Source organism: Polypterus senegalus, chromosome 10 (genome assembly GCF_016835505.1).
Source record: "Polypterus senegalus isolate Bchr_013 chromosome 10, ASM1683550v1, whole genome shotgun sequence".
NCBI lineage: Eukaryota > Metazoa > Chordata > Cladistia > Polypteriformes > Polypteridae > Polypterus > Polypterus senegalus.
In genome coordinates this window covers 113,651,429-113,675,745 of record NC_053163.1, presented here as the reverse complement: position 1 = coordinate 113,675,745, position 24,317 = coordinate 113,651,429, and the positions used below count along the sequence as shown (strand labels likewise).

The following is a 24,317-nucleotide window of genomic DNA, read 5'->3' as shown; positions in this document are numbered from 1 at the left end:
TTAAATACAGATAAAACAGAGATGTTAATTGTTGGAGGGAATGACGCTGATCACATCAATATTTTGTCGTCATTTAACTCAGTTGGAATCACCATTAATTTTACTGAATCAGCCCAAAATCTAGGAGTTATCTTTGATTCTAGCATGTCATTTAAAGCACATATTACAAAGTCGTCCAAAACATGTTTTTTCCATCTTAAAAATGTTAGGAAATTAAGGCTTTCTAAATAAACAGGATTGTGAGAAATTAATTCATGCATTTATCTCTAGTAGGATTGACTACTGCAATGCGGTGTTCACTGGATGTTCAAATTGTTCTTTATACAGCCTCCAGTTAATCCAAAATGCTGCTGCAAGAATTATTACAAGAACAAGAAAATATGAACACATAACCCCAGTTCTTAAATCTTTACACTGGCTCCCAGTTAAGTTTAGGGCTGATTTCAAAATCCTCCTTTTAACATATAAAGCATTAAATGGCCAAGGTCCGGCTTACTTGTCTGAACTTATCATGACTTACAAACCTGAGCGCACATTAAGATCTCAAGATGCCAGTCTGCTTAGCACTAAAACATAAGTAACATGATAGTTATAACTGGATACTAACCCTCACCTATTCTGTTTCTTTTCTCGGTACCCAAATGTGGCAATTGGTGCCACGGCCCACCTGCCAAGTTGTTTGCCTGCCTATGGTAAAGTCATCCCTGATGGAGGATTACAGGAATCATGGGAAAGAGGGTCCTTTCATCGAGCAACGCTTTCAGCCGTGGCATGGCCAAATGGGGAGGCAGCTAGATGGATGAGGTCTCCAGGACTCTAAAAATATCCAAACCTAATTATGTCATATCATCTACTGTTAACCCATACTTCTAAAATTTTTATTATTATGCTGTATTAAAGATTTGTTCTGTTCTGTGTATTGTATTGTATTGACCCCCTACTTTTGACACCCACTGCACGCCCAACCTACCTGAAAAGGGGTCTCTCTTTGAACTGCCTTTCCCAAGGTTTCTCCCATTTTTCCCTACAAGGTTTTTATTGGGAGTTTTTCCTTGTCTTCTCAGAGAGTCAAGGCTGGGGGGCTGTCAGGAGGCAGGGCCTGTTAAAGCCCATTGCGGCACTTCCTGTGTGATTTTGGGCTATACAAAAATAAACTGTATTGTATTGTAAACTGTATTGTATTGATCAGCTGCCGGTTTGCTGCTTCTGCTGCTGCTGCCGTGCCGCGTGATCTGCATTTCGTGCAGCACTTCAAACGTTTAAAAGCCTGTACAGCAGCTGTCCTTTTGTCTCACTGCCTTGTCTCTCTTCTCCCCCAGACATCCTTCAACACTATTCAATCTCTTTTCACTGTTCCGTTATTTCACTGGGTAATAATTTCCATTTGTTTGCGCTAATGCGATCTTTACTATCATTTTTTTGAGACTTTCGAATTTTCCTGCTTCCATTATCTCTAACTTGCTCTACATGTGTATCACGCCAACGTTTTTGAATTCTTTACAGCGTTCTACTTTGTCTTTTTCTGGTCCCGGGCGTGGTTAAATCTCTCTGAATTTACACATAGATTAATTTTGTTCTTTTTTGCATCCTTTTTCTCTCCAATGCTTTGGGGTCTCTTTTCGATGTGCTGCTCTTTTTTCTTCACTTAGTTGTTGACGTGTCATCTAAAACGTATACAATTTTTAAGAGCTGAGAGAACAGGAAGTCTGTCTGCCAAAAGCATTCCAACAACTGAGAGGTTAGATGACTGTGGTCTTGTTTGAAAATGGTTGTAAGTATGACATGACTTGACCGTCTCGCGGGACGTGAAAGTGTCTCTCTGTCTCTCTCTTCAAAAGGTCACGTCTCGTCACAGGATTTTTTTTTTTATAATAGAGAGATGTATAGTTGCTGCTTGCTGACCTCCATCTCCAAATACCACACCAGCAACTTCTGTTGCAATGAGCTGTACAGCTGGATGCTGCAATGGCTTTAAATTTTTCACTCCCCACAGAAGATCATTCAAGAGTTTTCTTCATGTCTGTTCACAAAACACTCGCTAATCTTGGACACACACTCGCCATGTTTGGTCTCCAGGTAACGACTTGACTTGTTAGGCTTCACGGCCTCATTTGATGTGAGGACTTAACACGTATGACTGAGGGGTTGAGGCGAGTTTTCATTTCTCACGCTTATGGACCCCAGCGCCAGGTACTCACCGATGAACTTTCTTCCTTTGGTTTTATGTTTGCTATTTTCAGGCACTGGAGCCGTTTTCTGGCTTACATATAAACTCTGTTTCTTTCCTTTCAAGAGGTCCATACGTCAAACATAAAATTCAAAATGAGAAAGGACTGGTTCTGAATTGTGTTCTAGTATAGTATTTGCTCCATCTTAATTTGTGCTATTACTGCAAATTTTTGAGAGTGGACATTTCTGATCTTCAGATAAAATGGGTGATTACATAAAAAGCACCTAAGTGAAATATTAATAGTGTTCTGACGGATTTTAATTTATAGGTAGGAGAGAAGTCAAGCAAAATGACACCTTTTATTAGCTAACTAAAACGATTACAATCTGCAAGCTTTCGAGGCAACTCAGACCCCTTCATTAGGCAAGTTGTAATCCTTGCATCTTTACATCATTATATTGGGATTAATAAAGTATCTATCTATCTATCTATCTATCTATCTATCTTGCCTGAAGAAGGGGTCTGAGTTGCCTCGAAATCTTGCAGATTGTAATCGTTTTAGTTAGCTAATAAAAGGTGTCATTTTGCTTGACATCTCACTACATTCACAATATCTAACACAGTACAACGCCCTAGTAGGTAGACTTTATAAAGTTATTTAACACAACAGTACCACCTAACCCTGTGTCTAATTTGTGTCTGCTGATGTCAGTATAAAAGTCATTTATTTTAAGCCTCACCATTAGAATGAATCTGCCAGCACAAAGACTCAACAAGCAAATAAAGTCTTAACGGAACTACCGTAATGCCATCTTTGGTATTGATGAGCTAGAAATGCTATGAAAAAATGGCTGTATTGTTCATCACCTTCATTATACACGAATATTATGGGAGAAACCTAACCTGTGATAAAATCATTTAAAAAAGAAAAGTCACAAACCCTTTATGTAATAACAGATTTTGAAATCATTCGATGTCATAAACTTGCAATAATGGAGGAAATCAGAAAGGGGAAAAAATGTTTTTCTTAGCTCTGTAGCTTAAACAGCTGCCACTCAGTGAACTGTCCCTAAGCCCAATGATTTATTTTTGCAAGAATATGTAAGCAACACACATTACCTTTTCTAATTTTTGTTAATACAACTTTTATAATTATGATACACTCCAAAATTAAAAATTGACAGCCCAAGACATGACAGGACTACCATGGCTCAATGTGGAGACGGAGCTCACAGGTTGAAAACTACTGATTTGATGTTACTGGAAATTACTGTATAAACTCGTGTTTAAGTTCTCCCGCCGATAGGTCGAGACTTCATTTTTACCGTAGAATTTCTGGTATTTTATAATGTTGGTTGTATAAGTCGAATGAGGAAAACTCACTCAATTGGTCCAAGAGTTTATGATATGCTGACACCCACGTGAGAGAGTAACCACGGAGCACACTGCCTTTTTTTCTATGTATTGGGCCTACGCGACCACACGGTAAATAATACCCAAACTATTGTGAAATGACATTTGCACTGATTTGTGTTTTTTGTGTCTCACACCCTCATACACCTTTACTGTAACAGAATCCCTTATCTACGATGAAGCGTTCGATCAGAAGAAAATGTGAAGCTGGTTTTAAATTAAAAGTTGTTGGAATGGCAAAAGAAATTGGTAACTGCATTGCTGCAACAAAATTCAATGTGTCTGAGAAACTGATGCGAGATTGAAGGAGGGAAGATGTAAAAAAAAAAAAAAGTGTTGCATTTTTGAACGGGCATATAAGTCAGGGCCTGATTTTATGATCGGTTTTATGGGTTTCAAGACCCAACGTACACGCGAGTATATACGGTACATAAAACTACAAAATACACAAAGGAAGGCGGATCAGCTTGATACCTTAAAGTCACAATAATCTCTACAGATGGACCTCAACAAAATCCAATTATACAACAGAAGCCCATCCATCTAGCTCCTCTGGATGTCAGTCCTAATATTTCATTATCATCATTATGGGCATACGCATGGCAGCTGAAGCTGAATCCAAACCAATACAAAACCTTATTGACAGGAAACCAACGTTATTTGATATAATTAAACAACATATGAGGAAGACTAGAGTTTTAGCAAACGTCATGTTTCACTACCAGAGAAAGTGCAGAAGTGTTTAAAAAGGAACACAGGATTGTGGGTTATTTGTCACAACACAAGGCATGTTAGGCTTTAGCTACCCATAACACTTGGGAGGCCTTCATTGGAAAACAACGTGCAGTTTTGGTCTTCATGGTACAAAATGGAGCCAGCATTTCTATGGACTTTCTCCAGTTCTGTTACTTCACCGACTCCAAGGCTACAGGAATAAACTAAGAGGAAAGAGTGAGGCATTTAAATCTTTTACTAAGAATAGACATATTTGCTTATAAATTGAGATGCTATAGTGTACGCCAGCTGTTATTTTAAAATAATGTCATCAGCTTGAAGATGAGACACAGATGGGAGCTGGTTTAAAGAAAATCTCATACATATTAGAAAGGTTTTCTTTCAACTACAATTGAAATTTTGGACAGCACTGAATTAGCTTTGTTGAAAGTGGCACATCTGGGACCTCAAAGTCCTAAAGTGACATTATCTGGACGTAAGGGTTGAAAAAGAAAGAAGAAGCTATCTTAAAGTGAATGGCCTTGACAAAAGTTTATGCTCTTCAAACTAAGGTAATTTGCCATTATTTACAGCTGATGAGCTAACTTATTATAAAAGGCCTAGTCTCACTTAACATAAACCTCTGCTCATTCAGTTAAGATTTACAGCTGAGAATATTCTAATTCTTTTCGAGACTCTGTGCCTCTCTGCTACATCATGACAGCCCCCTGACTCTCCAGCTAATACGAATTCCTGCTTACCTTACCAAGCTATAGCAGCCTGTACTTTCTAACCACAAGCCTGTGTGATGGACAGTCAGCAGCTCAACCCGGCCAACACACCCAGGATGCTAGATGGCGACGTCCCTGCAGCTTAGCGGTGCCCCGGATTCCCACAGGGCACTATGGGAGATGGAGTTTGGCTTCACAGCCCTGCTGTGTACCGTTGGGTGATGCTGCAGGGAGACACAGGGATTTTTATTTCCCATATAGCTCGGAAGTACTCCCAAGTCATGGAGATGGAAGGACAGAATTACTTCCAGACTGAAGAAAATACAAGTTTTCATCTGACCTGGAAGTGCTGGTGAATCACATGGACGGAAGAATAGAAGCAATTCCGGGTCAAGAACTATATAAAGGACTAGTGGAGACCCAGCATGGGAGCCGGAGTTGAGAGGGAGTGTGATGGAGCTGCTGGGAGGAGAGAATTGTTGTATTTATTGCATTATTTATAGTGTATTTGGTGGATGTGGTTGCTTTGAAGGCACTATTGCTGAAAAGAAGATTAAAAATTTGCTTTTACATTTGTGTCTAGAGCATCTGTCTATTGGGATTCACAGGGCAACAGCACCCTGTAACATCCACACCTGTTTAATTATCTGCAATAGCATGTGCTGGCCAGTATTGATGCATAGTGATGAGTAGTGACCAATGTGTCCCATACAGCTAACATGACACAAACTGACCAACAGCACACACTGGCTAACCACAACTCCTAAAGATTCCCTAACAGCATACTAACCATTGCTGACACACAGTGGTCTGTGCGGATTGACAGACCTATAGAGATGCTGTGACCTGTAATTGTCCAGAACAACCCACAGTTGCCCGCATTCAATCAAACTGCCCTGTACGTCCTCAAAGTGACATAATAAATGTGACCTACTCTGATATCTACTTGGGTAGATAATAACACAATGTACAATAGTCACCAGCAGAGACTCGTACTTACCTACAGTATACTCATTTCTAATAATCCATAAAAACCCATACTCGCTAATAAATGCTTTTTATACTGACCCTAATAGCAAGTACTAATCAGTCTTTAACCATAATAACCACCACCGACTAACAGTAATAAAGGAAGACTTATAGTGACTTTATAACAATTCCAAATTTTTACTGACCCATACCCAAAATTACCACAACTGATCAACAGTCACTAATCCACAATTTTTCGACTCACACCTAATAACACATACTGACATATATATGAAGATATATGAATAACAATGACTAATGACTAACAGTCACTAATCCACATCCCTAACAGCGGCCGATCTGTCCTGAGCTGCAGCCCCTGGCTCAGGTGGAGTGAAGTCGGTCAACAAACAGATCAGCCACCAGTCTAAATCAGATGATTTTTACTGTAAAGACTACTGGGGATTGTTAAAAAAATGATCACGTCGGACCCTGCTTTTCTAAGCATTACCGTGCTCCTTTACACGAGGTATTACAGTAGTTGAGCCATTTTTTTTTTTTTACAGCAAACTTCCTGCAGATTATAAAAAGAGCAGCAAGCAGAGGTTTGTTTTAGCACTTAGCAGATAGTGAGCGGCGACCGGAATATTAGCCATTACGTTAAACAAAAAGTAGGATAATAAACTGAGAAAAAGGAATCCAAGGAGTCATCCTGTGCAATTTCAAAAACAGCAAGAAAAGCTTCTTTAATGAGTTCAGAGCTTTTTTATTTTGTCCTTTAAATGAAAGCAGACACCTTTGAGTTTGGACAGCTTACATTTTTAATTGGAAAAAGAAAAAATAAAGACAATTTTGAAATTACTACTTAGTAAACAAAAGGCTTGTTAGCTTAACAGCAAAATGTGTGTTTTACTTATAAACCTGTTAAGCATGTTAGTCTCGTGTCTTCTTGATTAACAATTTATGAACATTTGATACATTTGTGGCTTTTTTAAAGATTAGTACTGTGCTTATTATTTGTAACTGTGTGTCATACAGCATAAGTTTTGGTATGAAACAAGTACTGCATAATTAAAATGGTAAACCGCATTCATAATTACACCTTGAGACTTACAAATGTCTAGCTGATGCACTGCATTCCTGCATATTATACACACACAAACACACACTTTTTTGTTGTTAGACAAATGGTGAAAACTATTTTTTTAATTAAGCCTTTTTTAAATAAGTACATTACAGAAGTAACCCTTAAAGATAGGGTGAGAAGCTCAGTCATCCGGGAGGGGCTCAGAGTAGAGCCACTGCTCCTCCGCATCGAGAGGAGTCAGATGAGGTGGCTCGGGCATATGATCAGGATGCCTCCTGGACGCCTCCCTGGTGAGGTGTTCCGGGCACGTCCAACTGGGAGGAGGCCCCGGGGAAGACCCAGGACACGCTGGAGGGACTATGTCTCCGGCTGGCCTGGGAACGCTTTGGGATTCTCCCAGAAGAGCTGGAAGAAGTGGCCGGGAGAGGGAAGTCTGGGCCTCTCTGCTTAAGCTGCTGCCCCCGCGACCCGACCTCGGATAAGCGGAAGAGGATGGATGGATGGATGGATGGATGGATGGATGGACATTACAGAAAAATTAAACATCTTGTAATTATGAGAAGCATTTTATTTTCTTTTATGCCATATGTATGATGGATACTGCACAATAACGTAAAGTCAGTACACTTGACATGAGCATTCCTAGTTTTCATCCTCTTTCTCTGTACATTTAGCCTTTGTTTGCTCAGATTTTGATGAGCTTGCTGTATCCTGAGCAGCACTTCTTTTCTCCATCCTAGAGGCCCGCTGCTTCTCTTCTTTCGTCGGCATCTTTTCGCGTTAAAACTTATTAAGTCAGTGTTTGTGTTGTAATTGCTTAGTTCATTTTCTTTAATTTTTCACTTAAGCTGGCACTTAAGTCTTCAATCTGCCTCAAGAATGATTTCAGATATGAAGAGGTAGGGGAAGTGACGACAAAGGTGGTAAAGAATGAGAACGACGCCCGTATGCATGTGCCACACGGCTGCCCTGCTGGCCACTGCTGAGAGTTGATTCGACAATAAAATTAAATAAAAAGAGGAATAACCTTGGAGGTCAATCATCACCCTGAAAGCGGATAGTAGACGTCACGTAGTATATGTGTACTGTACCAAATTTCAGGTCAAATGAACAGCCACGGTAGTGTATTATATAAGAAGATATATGTACATATTTTATTAGTTTAGGTACATATTTTAAGGAGATTTTATTTATTTTAGTATTTTTACGGTCAATGAACAATAAGACTACAACATTTCACTTTGCTAATAAAAAATGGACAGTTAAGACCGGTCTATACTTTAATTATAAAAATACAGTTTAATATAGGGCATCTGGTTATGCTGGAGCTTAGTGTAAATTGTTTTTAAACGGGCAAAGGAAAAAAATAAGAAAAATATAGAAATTGGAATTGGCCAATCAAGTAACATGAAATCAGTAATCTGTATCAGCTTTAAAAAACCTGATCAGAACGACAGAAGACTGGGGACCTGCCTTCATTAAACACTATTGACCAGTGCAGGACATTGGCCAAGGGATGGGACTGCAAAGTCAGTACCACTGGGTCACGGGGGTCTGCTGGAGCCAATTCCTGCCAACACAGGGCACAAGGCAGGAACAAATCCCCGGGCAGGGTGCCAGCCCACAGCATACCCACACATCAAGCACACACTAGAGACAATTTTAGAATCGCCAATGCACCTAACCTGCAATGTGATGAATTCAAATCCCACCAGTGGCCCACTGTGCAGGAGTCCTCAAGTAGTTTACCGTGCTTACTGTGGCCTTGTAATAAAAGTAGTGTTTGTCGTCACATTTTTGTAACAGACAGGGCAACCATGCATATGTGATAAAGACGACCTAGCAAATCTAGTCAGCCAATGAAGAAATATTGTATTAGCAAGAAACAATGAGAATCACAGCCAGCAGACACATCCTGTATGTGAACCACAACGCTGCTTCTGTTCTGTTTGGACACACAACTGAACACATGGCATCGACATCGTCGTTTCATCGGCTGCTAGTCCGGGCGCTGTGAGCCTGAGTGCAGAACAGGAAACCTCAGCAGATTGAAATCACCGGATTCTAGAATATACCTTGATTTAGATATGTGTATATTTATCATTCACTTGAAAAAAGACTTCTACGATTATTTTCTTTGGCTTGAGTGCTTCAGAGGCTAGTGTTGCAGCTTGACTCTGCATGGACCCAAGGTTCAATTTTTGGGTGCAGTTTGCATGTTCTCCCCTTTGTTCAGAGAAGTTTCCACCCACAATCCAAAGAGCTGCTACTGGGATGATTTAAAAGTTAAACTGGTGCTGGCATGAACGAAGATTGGGGTGGGATGTGTGTACGAATGAAATAGCCCTACCACCTCATCCCTCCTTCACAGTTTACTCAGAGGGAGACATATTTTTGCCAACTGTGAGAGATAACATCAGCAAGTATTCAACTTAAAAGATGACAACCGAGAACTAGTGAGAATAAGTGAAAAAAGGAACAGAACAACTGACAAACAGGGGGATCTCTTGATTGTCACAGTTTAGTACTCGTTATCAGGGTAGAGGCTGGAAATTTAGTCGAAAAATAATAAGCCTTTAATTTTACGCAATTTGGAAATATTGACAATAATTCAAAAATGTCTTGATATTGTGTGGTAGATGATAATTGATGAACACAAACCTCCATGCTTCCTCCAGGTGACTTTCAGGATACTGGGATGAGTAAAACAATGCTTGAGACATAAAAGAGTAACCTTAAGTACCTGATCGACCATCAGCCCACTTCAACGTTTTCTGAGACAGTCAGCATGCTAGCTAAACACGTGGTGCCGAGTGCAACGAGTGGCATGACTGCAAAATGACAGATGCCCCTCGATGTCCAAACAGATCAGCACGTGTCTCTACCCTTCACCTAGGGGCATGGGCAAGCAGATGACACCCATTCCTGACTGTGATCAAGAGCCGCCAGTATTCCCATTGAACCAGTAACTCCCAGTCACTATGCATTAGAAACTTGCACGGATTAATTCAGGAATGTGGAATCGGAGTTGGAGTCGAGGATGCTATTTTGGGTACCTGGAGTCGGCAAAAATGTACCAACTCTGACTCCTAATAAATTTAAATTGTAATGAAAAAAATGCAGCAGGTTCAAATGTCCCATTTCACAAACAACGGTCTTAATGAAGTACTTCTCTGATGTAAGAACAAAGCCCAGTGTACAGTTGAGTGACTACTAGTAACAGGACTCTAAACAAATCCAAATCATATTATATGATACCATCTACTGTTAAATTCTACTCTGTACTTGTAAACTTTTTATTTTTATACTGTATTGAGAATTACTTGCGTTCTGTTCTGTGTATTATATTGTATTGTATTGTATTGTATTGCCCCCCTTCTTTTTGACACCCACTGCACGCCCAACCTACCTGGGAAGGGGTCTCTCTTTGAACTGCCTTTCCCAAGGTTTCTTCCATTTTTTTCCCCACTAGGGTTTTTTTTTTTTGGTTTCCTTGACTTCTTAGAGAGTCAAGGCTGGGGGGCTGTCAAGAGGCAGGGCCTGCTAAAGCCCACTGCAGCACTTATTGTGTCATTTTGGGCTATACAAAAATAAATTGTATGGTATTGTATTGTACTAGTGTGAAGTTCAGCTGAGCTATTCTACAACCTGACCTTCACATACTGTAATCTGGATTATAGTACGTTACCAAAAGTGTTTTCATTTATTTCAGATATAATGTGTTTAACAAGTTCATCTGAGTGTCAACAAGTGTAATGGTGTAGGTGGAGGTGTGTGCTATGGCCTGATGTGTGTTCAGGGGTTCTTGTCTTTTGTTTAACTGGCCTGCACAGTAGAGAGTCTGCTTCCTAGCCAGTAGTTCTGTGGTTAAATGACGTGTATGTTGCCTTCCTTCAATCAACATGGAAAATAAAATAGCAAATTAAATACAGAGGAGTCGGAATCAGAACTACCAGAAACTAAGGAGTCGGAGTCTGAGTCGAAGGATTTATGTACCGACTCCACAGCCCTGGATTCATTTGCACCTTCTAGTCTGCATTTGGACCGGGGAAGCACAAGAAACTCTCCCTTAGCTGTCCATTTTAAAATGCTATGTTTGAGTGTATCTTGTCATAACAGTCCCCGTGGCACACCTCCGTTTATTGTTACGATCTTCCAGTGGGCCCAGTATCATTCCTAACCATTGAAGGCCTGCTGTATTAAAAAGATGTGGCAGGGCCAACGACATGATTTGGTGTGGCATGACAAAAACAGCAGACAATTCCCACACATTAAGGCAGAGAGGCATGCTGTGCCAACCAAGCCACGCCACATACTGTATTCCCAATCAAACCATGTGACACTGTTTATCAGACAAACCCCGACATTATCATGAGCAAACACAAATCATCCAGCCTTCTCTAAATGTCTTCCTTTGTTGAAGACAACCAATTTGCAAACTGGTACAACCACACCCTTTCAAGAATGTTACTTAGCCAATAAAAGGGGTCATTTTGCTTGACTTCTAACTAGAAGGATTACAATATGCAAGCTTTCAAGGTAACTCATGCCCCTTATTCAGGCACGATGTAATCAGAAGGGGCCCGAGTTACCTTGAAAGCTTGCATATTGTAATCCTTCTAGTTAGCCAATAAAAGGGGTCATTTTGCTTGACTTCTCACCACATCCACAATGGCTAACACAGTACAACACCCTAGTACTACAAGAATGTTACTTGAAATATTTGTCAACGGGTGAACAAGACGATAGTGCCTGCCAACATGCAAGGACTAACTGGAGTGGACTACCTGCTTTGTACTTACATGGCCTGCAGGAATTAGGACGGGGGCACCATCACCTAGGCCACGGAGTGCCTTTCTGCCAATGATAAACTACTCTCAGCACACAATGGGAACAAAATGGACGGAGGCGTTCCTCTTGTGTTGTCCAATTTGTCCCAAGGCAGAAGGGGACGTGATGCATACAATGCACGAGGATGTTTGGGATGCAGAGAACAGGGAAGGAGTAATGGAACTGATGCATAAAAATGGATTCTAGATATAAACAAGGAAATGCTTGGCATTTGGAGATTTGTGGGAGATTGCTACAAAATGTGTGAATATATTAAACATTCTGAATTATCTGTCCTTGTATCATCTGGATACTCTGTTCACATTTCCTCCCTGCCGTTACTGAAAATGTGAACATGTTACTTACACACTTATAATACATCTTCAATAAAAAGACAACAAGCTGACATTTTGCCATTGCTTGTGTTGATGTGGTTATGTAAACAAATTAAAGAAAAAGGAGTAAAAAAATGAAATTTGGAAAAAATTAAACAGTTTCCTTTGGACCCCACACGCTAGACAGATGTCTTTGGACTATAGAGAGGTGTACAGTGAGCTAAATGTTTGAATGCCAGAAGACCAGGCCATGGCACTGTATGAAGACTGCAGGGCAGTGGTGTCGCCAGTCCTGGATCCCGTTTTATACGACACATGCAGCTCCTCGCCAGGAACAAGATGAAAATAGAATATGCCGAGCCTTGTTCACAGGGAGGTTTCTGTCATAGGCTGCAATTAAATCCTTCTTCAAAAATGCCCATGGGTCTCAGCTCCTCCTACTCTTCCCAGGCATTCTGTTTCCACTTCGGGAGTGGCATATGTTTTTAGGGAAAGTGACCTCATTATAAATATTGGCCCACGCAAAAGGCCAGTTAAAGTCAATGTCTGCCTCAAGCCAGGATTTCACTGTCAAATTGCTCATACTGGTGCAGAGTAACCCCATCCATTCAACTTGGTGCTGGGAACCAGCGGTATGGGGATGGCTTGTGATGTTCTTTTGCAAGTTACACTTATTAGCCATAAAATCTTGACAGGGAAGAAGACTGGTCAAACTGTGGGGGGGACTGCCTCCAGTTTTGCAATAAGGACCCACACCAATAATGCATGTCAAAAAAGATAATTCCATGCTTACCCACATGACGTACTTGCATGCATCTCCTTTCAAGTTCAATTTCATTGTCTTGAGTACAATGAAACATTTTATTTGTCTACCTGACCATGATAAAGGTTGCCATGCGACATTACCCTGAAATGTCTGAATGGTTCATTTTTTTATTATACTATTCCATGTGGAGAAGAACATGGGGCATGAACCAACCTTGGACAACACAGCTGCCCACTTCAGCATTATTATTCTCTTTCTTGTGCATCAGACATTTGCTGCTGTTTCTTCTTTCTGCCATCTCCACCGTAAGCATATTTTCAGATGAACCTACTCCACTCTACCCCTTACTTGTTAATTTAGGTCTGAACCGCTCAATTCTCTTCATGTCTACCAGTCTATACCGTTCCAGTCGCAGACTCTGCCGCAGCAGCAGATTCCGTTTCAGCTTTGACATCAGTCTCTTGCTTACTAAAATGGGCCTTCCACCTTTTATCCATCCATCCATCCATCCATTTTCCAACCCGCTGAATCCGAACACTGGGTCACGGGGGTCTGCTGGAGCCAATCCCAGCCAACACAGGGCACAAGGCAGGAACCCATCCCGGGCAGGGTGCCAACCCACCGCAGTCCACCTTTTACAAGGACAATTAAGAAACCAGCTTCGCGGGGCACTGTGGCATGTTGGCAAATTTTATGCAGAAAATAGAAAAAGAAATAAATCAAAAGGCAGGCTGATGGCAACAATATTCTCAACATCCGCAAGTCTCTAACACTTTTAAGGCAGGAGGATTAGGAAAGCAGCCAAACAGCCCTTGTGCCAAAAGGAAATCCAAAAATATCCCAACCATGGGGTAAACAAAGTCCTTCTCCTCAAGAAAAAGCCAAACTAGACAAACCCCGTATGGTAGAGTGACCTGGTATGCGCACGCGAGCTGTGGTGCTACCAGTAACTGAGGAGATCAATCTAGTAGGCACCTCTCCAGTGCTGGGGCACTCTACATGTACGCCGTTTTCTGAGGTAATGGGCACAGCACTACACATGGGAAAGTCTGGGGAAATTGCAGCCAACCCCACCACTTCTACAAACGTCCCTGGCGTGGCATTGATATTCAGAAAGGCCAGACACCCTGACCTCAAGGTGATCAGACTGTTTTCAGTCATTTTGAGCTTCTTTTCACGTATCAGATTCTCTGCAGGCAGCAACAGGCTCTCTTGGTTGTTCTGAAACGTATCTAAAGTTTGAATAAAGCCACATACGTTGCCAAGCTGATAAAAATGAAGAAAAAGAGTCACTTTGAAACAGAGACTGTGTATACTGCTGAAAAGTTGAAAGCGTGTGCCCCTCTCAGATACACAGTCCCCAAACACACAGCACCCATCTGGGAGTAGAAGGCAGCCGCACACAACCGACAACATTTACGTGATGTGCTTCCCTTGGGCAGATTTGATTTTTTTTGCTTTTCTTATGGAAAAAGGAAGTGGTTTATTTGACGCAAGTCACACTGAGACTATCAAAGAGACACCTCCTACATCTCAGTGACAGGGGGCTCAAAGGTTAAATTCAACAGTCAACTATTAAATATCAGAATCACGAGCGCTCACTGAAATACATCCTTTAGCTCAGCGATTCTTAACCTTTTTACAGTCACGGACCCCTTTAAGAATCTGATAACAGCTATGGACCCCCTTTCCCAGAAATATTCACATAAACACAACTTTGCATGCAATGAATATAATGTACTTTATTTATCGAGATTTGATTATCTTATACATACTGTATATGACATACACAAAGTATTATTAAAGTTTAAATTAAAAACAGTCTAAAAAAACAATCTTTTATGCAAAAAGTAATGGCCACTCATTAGAATTATGAAATACAATCCTATTGTGCAAATTCAAATACATCTACTACCACCATTACTACATCTACTCTAAATCAACAGTACCGCGCTGTATAGTGAATATAAACGTTCTGACCGTCACGGACCCCCGAAAAACCTAAGGCATCCATGGACCTCAGGTTAAGGACCCCTGCTTTAGCTCATCCCTGTGAAGTTGCAACACCTGATAAAATCCTCGGCTAAACCCTCCCGACGAGTAGGATGATAGTCTGTCAAATTTGTCCCTATGCTTATATGGATGCATAACATCATCACTTCATATCTTAATCAATATTCTGTGCTTCCATGTGTACAAAGGTACACTTACTGTCCTTTTCCTAATTTTCATAGATACACACACACTGAATACTTTCTGGCAGTTAGATATTTAGCCACAAAGTCAGTGCTGGACATTTCTCATATACAGCATGCTTAACAATCAATCCAATCCAATGTATTCCTAAATAATCACACGCCAACTTACGGCTCCCATTTGGCCACATGTCGGTCACGAAGTGTACAGGTCATTGCAACTGAGGCTCTGTGGCTTTGGTGTGTGTGACTCTTTAGTTGCCAGTGCGGAGCAGAACACGTCTCGGCAGCTGCATGCTAGGCCTGTGTAAGTGAAGGGTCGAACGTGTAAGAATTAGGCACACGGAGGAGAGCCAATCCAAAGAAACCTTAAAGGGCTCTCCAAGAGTCAGAAAACATATAAGACCCAGTAAAATAATAATAATGAAAGTTATATTACTAATTACAAGACATTTCAATCTTCTTGATGGAAGAAGAAAAACCATCTGCACACATAAGAACCAAAAAAAATAAAATGTGCCAGCTGCAAAAAGCTTAACTTCAAAAAAATAATGTGTGGCATGGCCAGTGAGTGCCCTGAGGATTGGAGTTCTGTGAACACAGTGATATACAATGAGGCCTTTGCTGTCTTTAGCAGCTGGTTTCGGGAATTTCTTGAAAAATATTACCCTTCTGTTTGAATAGCCGTAAATGTGAATGCCCTCAACACGGTGGGCAGTATGACTGGGCACATGACTATTGTGAACTGGGACCCGGACACAGACAGACGGACAACATAGTTCCACCACACACCATTTATTTACAATACTATATACAAGTTTTTGTGCACTCACACACCCCAGTGCCTAGAGGAACCGATTCCCCCAATGTCCAGGCCACACTCTTCTAGTGTCTCTCTCTTGACCGCCTCCCGTCCTCCCTCCAGCTCCGTCCTCTTCCACCCGACTTCTGCTACCGACTGGAGGGAGGTGGCCCCTTAAATAAGAACCCGGATGGGCTCCAGCTGCTTCCAGACAATCAGTCCTGGCTGCACCCCTGTGTGGCGGAAGTGCCGGCTGTGCACCCGGAAGCCGTCCGGGTGTCTCCTGTCTACTTCTCCCCAGCACTTCCTGGTGTGGCAGAAGAGCTGGGCTCCAGGGTTCCTCAGGCACCAGGGCACCGCCTGGCGGTGCAGTCCCTACAGGGCTGGGCTTCCAAGCCCTGTACCCGAGGCCCCCAACATAACCAGGACGGACGCCCCCTCGTGGTCTGGAGGAGGCACAAGCCCTCCTCTGGTCCTCCTGAGCCCGGCCGGGGACCACACTATATAGTGCTCACCGCACAATACAGCACATACTGTCAAATTCAACAACAGAAATCACACAACAATCGTAAGATAATTGGAGAGCTGGTGTGTGTGTGTGTGTGTGTGTGTGTGTGTACGCATGTACAAAGTGGCACTCTCCTCAGACTTAAAGGAGTAGATCAGGCCCAGTATTATTAAAAGAAACGCATTAAACTTACATAACATTTTCTAACTCACTTAATCCTATTGAGGGTCACAGATGCCAGCGACTATGCCAGTAGTATCAGGCACAAGTAAGGAGCTAATCCTGGACAAGCTACCTGTTCACTGTTGGGGCCTCTCACAGAGACATTGATTATTACACAATTTAGACTTGGCAGTCAATTTAACACTCGTTTTCTTAGTACTCTTAGAGTACATGACGATAGAACTAGAGGAGAATCTACAAACTGTATGCTGACCATAACCAATTTAAATCCAGGATGTGGCTTTCTCTGTGAAAACCTTAATTAAAACTTTGATTAAAACCTATACATATATACGCACTCATGCACACACACTAACACTCACAACCCCGTTATCTGTCTGCAATTGTCAGCACATTCCCTTCACCAATCCCACAGCTGACACCTTTACACCATTACAACAGCAAGGTTGGTCAGCCTAGATGAATTATTACCTGGGATATCAAATTTAATCAGTGAGACTGTCACCCTGATGCTAGCAGTAGCAACACAGCTGAACACCCTTTGAAGAAATCAAAAGAACCTTTCCTGTTAAGTCCTCCCCTAGCACTTTCTGTTTCAGGCTCTGCAGAGCATCTCCTGAAGGTTCAGCAGGCAGCTTCTACAGAACAGAACTGGTTACCTTAGAGCTCAAAATAACAAAATCCATGAAACATGGCACTAATCTTCAGCCAGTGGGGGACGCAGGCAATGAAATGAGGATCTTCCAATGGCCACTGAGCTAATTGGGCACCCGAGGCCAATCTCCAGTGAGAAAAGAGGATATGAGTTGATGGTCTTGACGAATATCCGCTCAGAGATGGCTTGGCTACACCATAAATAAAGGCCATTGTGTATTTGGCATGTTTGAGGTCTATTGTTTCATATCCACTCTGGGAGATGGCCAAGTTAACTATTTACTTCCATCGTCTTCACAGTGTCAATAGCCACACAGACAACATTTCAAAATGTAAGCTGTCCAAGGTGAAGACAAAAGATCATCCCTGACAGTTAACGTATCTTGCATCACTCAATTCCTGTGTGCTGGAATCTCCAAACAGGGCTCTTGATCTGGTTTTTAAGCACATCACCCAAAGCTTTAGTCAAACTGCAGATCCTTTCAGTATTTGGCATGCATTTCATCTCTTACTGACTTGATTACTGTTAATAAACGTATACACCAGTAAATTTGGCTGTTAATCTTTGAAAGCCTTTTAGCCATCACAACTGCATAACAGTTTCAAATGGATTAACTTTGTCACATTCGCCATCTATAAGAAACAAATGTTTAAACGTAAGTTATATATTTGTCTCAGTGCACCTGTAGGAGTAATCTTGTTCCATCAATATTTAATTTATATGGCGTACTACCAGAGTATTAGTCAAAACGTTATTTTGGTAGTACACACGTAGCTGCAAGAGGCCTCCCACCGCAGACCTACTTAGTCTACTCTACTCAAGTCTAAGGGCACAAATCTGTCAGTGTCTAGAAACACCACAGAAGATCAGTGAGGTGTGCGTCCCCATAAATAGTATACATTTACTAACAGAAGCAACAGCTCGAAACAGAATTAAAACTCTCACCTATCAGATGCAGGAATGTTACACTCATTTTCTGTTCTGCTGTCACAAAGACCCCCTGTTGGTCCACTCCAGAGCTGCCTCTTTCTAGACTGCTGTTCTCCATTCAGTGTTGGGTCATCCCCTGTGTGCAAGCAGCAGGATGAAGCACAAGCTGTGTGGCCGGCATTCCTAAATTTCTTTTGGATGGCTTGCTATATCCCAGGAGGATTCCATGGCATGCTTACTTGAAGGAGGAAGGATAAAAGAAGACGCAGCGCCGACTTGGGCCTAAAGCAGACTCCGCGCAGGATGCTGCTGCCACTGACTTCCCCAACACACAAACACACACATTCATTTTCCCACCCCTTGTTATGGGAAATTAAACAGAAGGGTAAAGGTCATCAATTTCCTCCATCTCTACAGCCATCATCTTGGCAAAATTGCTTCCATCTCTCTTTTGGGAAAAGAGCCACGTACATGGCTCCAAGTTTTTAACTGTGTAATAATTCAAGCCATTGAGGAAGGAAAAACTAAAATACATAAATAAATAAATAAGTACAAACATAAAAAGGAAGCTATCAGATCTAATTCAGGACTTAGGGAAAGTTTGCTGAGGTCACAGGCTGTAAATCAAGTAAGTTAGGGATGGGGGTTGGTGGCGATCTCTTAATGCACACACAGAGGGCTCAGGACTCCCACTTTGACCTGACGAGGCACATGCATCAGTTTATTGGAAACCACGCAAGCACTAGCAGCAAGAAGCAGCCCAACCTCTGACCTCCCCGAATCCTATGTTCATTAACTGACTCTTGTGGTGAGCAATGAGACTCTCCTGCCACGTGACAGAACATCCTGTCTTGCAGATGGTGAGATAAAAGGCTGGTAAATACAGACAAGCCTCTGTGCCCACTCACCAGAACATAAGAGGGCTTATAGACCAATAGAGACCAGGCACTCCATCTGGCTGGCTCATTTAGCTAATAGCCAAGTTTTTGCAACGTCACCTCCCGCAACTTCTAAAGACAGCAGGATATCCACTTCAACCATCACTAAGACTTTTTTTCCCTGTAGTATTACCATACATTTATAAATGAAGAAGTCTTTCCTGGTTTTCTTCTTGAATCCTTCCAGTGTCCATAAATATAGGTTTAATTTTCATCTAACACAAATATTCTGAACTCTGTTTCTCAAATCCTTTATATATTCTAAGCATACAGGTACCTTCAGCCAAAACAAACCTCCTTATCTCTCTATTATAAAAAAAATCTTGGGAGGGAGACTAGGGAGACAAGCCGTGATCTTCTCGGAAGACAATTTGACGTCCCGCGAGAGACACTTTAACGTCACGCAAGATAAGGCAGTGAGACTACATATAAAACAACTTCACAGACATCTAACCTAGCAGTTGTTAGAATGCTTTTGGTAGACACACTTCATGTGCTCCCAGTTCTTAAAGCAAAGACAAGCAGAACACACAGCTCGTCAGCCGCAGCAAGCCAGCAGAGCGGCAGACACGTGAAGTGGCAAAAGGACAGCTGCTGTATAGGCTTTTAAATGATTGACGCGCAGCGCGACAAAAAGAACATGCAGCTCGCCAGCAGCAGCAGCAGAAAGACAGCAGATGATCCGACCACTTCTCCGTAGTGTGTGTTCAACCCCAAACGTATCACCTCCTAACAATGCGAGCAGCGTTACACGTCCTGCGAGAAAGAGATTTAATTACGTCCGGCCCTGAAATAAAGGAGTTTTACAAAACTTTTAAAGTAAAAGTGAAAATAATGCATACCCAACTATTCCCATGAAAAAACAATCTCTTTAAATTGTATATCCGGTAAACCAAACACAGGGGTGGACGAGCGAAGCGAGCAGGGGGCAGAGCCCCCTAGTTCTTTATAGAATTTGTATCTTTAAAATCTAGAACTTCCATTTCACATAATGTTCTCTTAAACCTTTTCACACATAATTATAATAAACACGAAACAGCAAAATATGCACTCTCTCTAAAATTCATCTATATAAAGACATTAAATCTTGGTCACGAACTTCTACGATGACTTAGGCTATGTCCACACTACTTGTTTTAATTAAAAATAAACTGTTTTCCCACCCATACTAGTGTTTTCACATAATTTGCAAAAGTATCTCCACCCACACTAAAATGACAGAAAACATATATGACACAGACATTCACCTACACTGGGCATGCACGCATCGGCGGAAGAACACTTGAAGGGGTGGTAGTATCTTCCAGCCATGAGACACATTTCCAAACTGTAGTGACCTGTAAATGATTTACATTTTGCACATGAATGCAGCATTCAAACTGCACGAAACACAATGTAGATACATATATGTAAGCCACACAACAGGCACTCTTCTCTGCTTGGTGCATGATTTTCTTCTGAGAGGGACGACCAATCAGGGAATGAGACGTTTTAATAAGAATCCAATCAGGGAAGGAAGGGCTAAGTAATAAACACAAACAAATCGGAGTGCGATTATAGTGTGTGTTTTCACCTGTCCATATTAATACTCTAAAGCTCCACTTTCAAAAGTATATGGCACTGAAGAGCGTTTTACAAAAGTCTGGTTTTGGTGGTTGGAAACACCAGGGTCGTGTAGCCAAAAGACTCTAGAAACAGAGACTAATGTCTGCATTTTTAAACAAAAACATAGTAGTGTGGACAGGGCCTAAAACGAGAAGAAGACAGACTTGTAGTACTCCCACATTAAACACCCATGTGGCCACCCCAAAATACCATCAGCGGTCAATATACTCTTGAATTGCCTTCAAACAAGACCAAACAAAGCAAACCAGCTTCTGCGTTTACCCTATCCGGGTTGTAAACACAACCACAAACACAAGTAAACATCAGTCTGGGGGTCTGTTTGGGAACAAGTATTACAGGACAAGGTTACAAAACTGATCATCTCAAGGGAAGAGCTCTGAATAAAATACACGTGAATTACAATTCCTAGGTTATAACACTCCACAGTTAGACAGAAATTTACTACACAAGAAAGTCTTCAAATACCTCGTAAACACACTAAGAGAATCAGAATTTTGAACGGAGGTAGGCAGCTCGTTCCACCAGCTAGGAGTTACACATGAACAGCCTGGTTTCAGATTTGATGCCACACAGAGATGGCATCACCAGACCCTGCTCATCAGCACACCTGAGTGGTTGAGAAGGAGCATACGAACTCCTAAGTGTCTCCATATATATATAATTGCTGACCAACGGACCACTCTGTAGGTGCTGCTGCAGGGAGCCAATGTAGTGATCTGAAAAAGGGAGTGACATGTGTCCGCCTTGGCTGGTTGACCACCAGACAGGTCACTGCATTTTGAATCCCCTGCAGCGGCCTGATGACACATGCCAGTTGCAGCAGTCCATACATGCCAAGACCAAAGCTGGCACCAGGAGTTGTGCTGCATACTCTGTCAGATATGGTCTAATCCTGCAGATTTTGTATAGGGGGAGTCTGCAGGACCAAGACTACTCCTAACCAACACCTGGCTAACTCATTTTAAGCCACAGTTTTGGTTTCAGCCAACATACTAACCCTAAACCACAAAGATTTAAGCAACAAGCCAAATCTAAACATCAACATTATTCTAAACAAAATATTTAGTTGTTATATGTTATCTTAAATCACAGTTTTATCATAGGCTTTCTACTTATCCTGAAGCGCATGCTCATCCAAAGACAGATTTGCTTTAATTCACAAGCCAGTACTAACCAGCAAAGCCATTGCAATTTTCAGATGTACCCTAACCAAAAATATGTCCAATTAAAATATTCACTCTACACCAGGGGTGTCCAACTCCGGCCCTGGTGGGCCACAGTGGCTGCAGGTTTTCATTCTAACCATCTTCTTAATTAGTGAGCCGTTTTTGCTGTTGATTAACTTGTTTTGCCTTTGTTTTAATTGACGTGACTCAGACTCCTTAGTTGTTTCTTTTATCTTAATGAGCAGCCAAACAATAATAAGACACAAAACAAGGTGCCACATGACCAACTAACCTGAAAATAAAGAAAGGTGTAGGTCTCGATCATGTTGGTCTGCTCAGGTCACCAAAATGTTGGTGATTCTTAGAAAAAACAAAAAATCAACAGTCTGCTGTGACAGAATGAGAGCAGCAACTAGTCATGATATTCAATAATGGCTTTAATTAACAGCAAGAATTGGCAACTCATTAAGAAACCAGTTGGAGTGAAATTGGCTGAAGGTTGAAATTCCAATTTAGCTGGTCATCCGTTGGCTCGTTTCAAATGTCATTTCTGTTTGGCTGCCATTTAATGAAGAAACGAATCAACTCAGAGGACTAAATCCTTAAAATCCTAATAAAATGAAGCAGGGAAAACTTTGTCACTGATTAGGTAAAAGGTTAGAATGAAAACCTGTGGCCACTGCGGCCCACAAGGACTGGAGTTGGACACCCCTGCTCTACACTTTGAGCTCATATAAAGGGTATACCCAAAAACCACACACTACTCCCAGCTGCCTTGCTCATCATCTAATAATCTCACTGACAACTACAGGATTCTTCTAACAAACGCGCTCACCAAAAATCAGTGTGCTCAGCTTAATTCCTCAACTCATCTAACAGATCTGCCACTAAACCCCAAACCCTGCACACATTAAGTTTTTCTAATCCTGTTTGACCGTAATCAATATGCCTATTCCAACCAACATATGTACAGTAAACAACAGATAACTCCTTACAGGCTTACCTAAAAGACTCACCCTAAACCACAAGTCAATATTAACCAACACATTACATTCATTGTATTCATCATAATTCTAACTATCGAAACTAACCTCTTTAAAACATGGATTCCAGTTTTCAAGAGCGTCCAACAGTCTTATACTAAACAATGGACCTGAAATACCCAATGTTATTAATCACCTAAAACCACAAGTTGATGCTTAGTATTTCTGAGCAAACACAAACTTGTTCATTGCTTCCTAAAGCTTTGGCTCACTTAAACTAAAACACCAATCCTAATCAGCATGTTCACTCTAATCTTCCAGCACATTTAACATTTACTAAAGACTCATCCTAACCATAAAGACTACAATACAAACACAATCCCACACTAATAATCAGTCTAGCCCAAAACCATCCCATAAACCACAGCCTCATCGTCCACTACATGTCGGATATTGGATTGGCCACATTCAAAGTCAGATCCATGGCAATTGTGTGTCTGAGATTTCCTTTTACATTTGACTGCACTTATGTAAGCCTTAGTGTTTGTTAACTTCATTAACAATGTCTGTTCCCCTAACTGTTCATACAAAATAACAGGAAATCTGAGAAGCAATTAAATGGCATCACTTTAAATTACACATAAAAATATTGCTTTTGCAGTTGCCTTCAGGCAGTTAGGGCTTTTAAACTATATTATTAACTTTTTTTTTTCTTGCAGAATAATTCACAAGCATTAATAGGCAATCCCTACATTAGCACAGTTGTGAACTGAGATTTAATGTTTTGACTTGCTTCTTAAGGTTCAAAAAAGGGAAAGTCTACAGGACTGTAGTGAGACCAGCCACGTGCAAAAGTTCGATGATGACACTGCTATTGTGGGCTGCATCAGGAGTGGGCAGGAGGAGGAGTACAGAAAGTTAATCAAAGACTTTGTTAAATGGTGCGACTCAAACCACTTACACCTTAACACCAGCAAGACCAAGGAGCTGGTTTTGGATTTTAGGAGGCCTAGGCCCCTCATGGACCCTGTGATCATCAGAGGTGACTGTGTGCAGAGGGTGCAGACCTTTAAATACCTGGGAGTGCAGCTGGATGACAAATTGGACTGGACTGCCAATACTGATGCTCTGTGTAAGAAAGGTCAGAGCAGACTATACTTTCTGAGAAGGTTGGCATCCTTCAACATCTGCAGTAAGATGCTGCAGATGTTCTACCAGACGGTTGTGGCGAGTGCCCTCTTCTAAGCAGTGGTGTGCTGGGGTGGCAGCATAAAGTAGAAGGATGTCTCATGCCTGGACAAACTTGTTAAGAAGGC

The 24,317-nt window shown here is 41.5% G+C and overlaps 1 protein-coding gene across 5 annotated transcripts in view; it reads right to left on the bottom strand.

The window, feature by feature from the left end:
* Positions 1–24,317, bottom strand: part of stard8 (StAR-related lipid transfer (START) domain containing 8) — a 122,958-nt gene that overhangs the window by 19,455 nt on the left and 79,186 nt on the right. Inside the window, exon 1 of one of the 5 annotated variants that reach the window (XM_039766360.1) lies at positions 18,304–18,540. The exons of the other annotated variants lie outside the window; for them this stretch is intronic. Coding sequence (XP_039622294.1) covers positions 18,304–18,406 — 103 coding nt within the window. The 5' untranslated portion in view covers positions 18,407–18,540. Of the gene's footprint in view, positions 1–18,303; positions 18,541–24,317 lie in introns of those variants that run through there. 5 annotated transcript variants of the gene reach the window in all.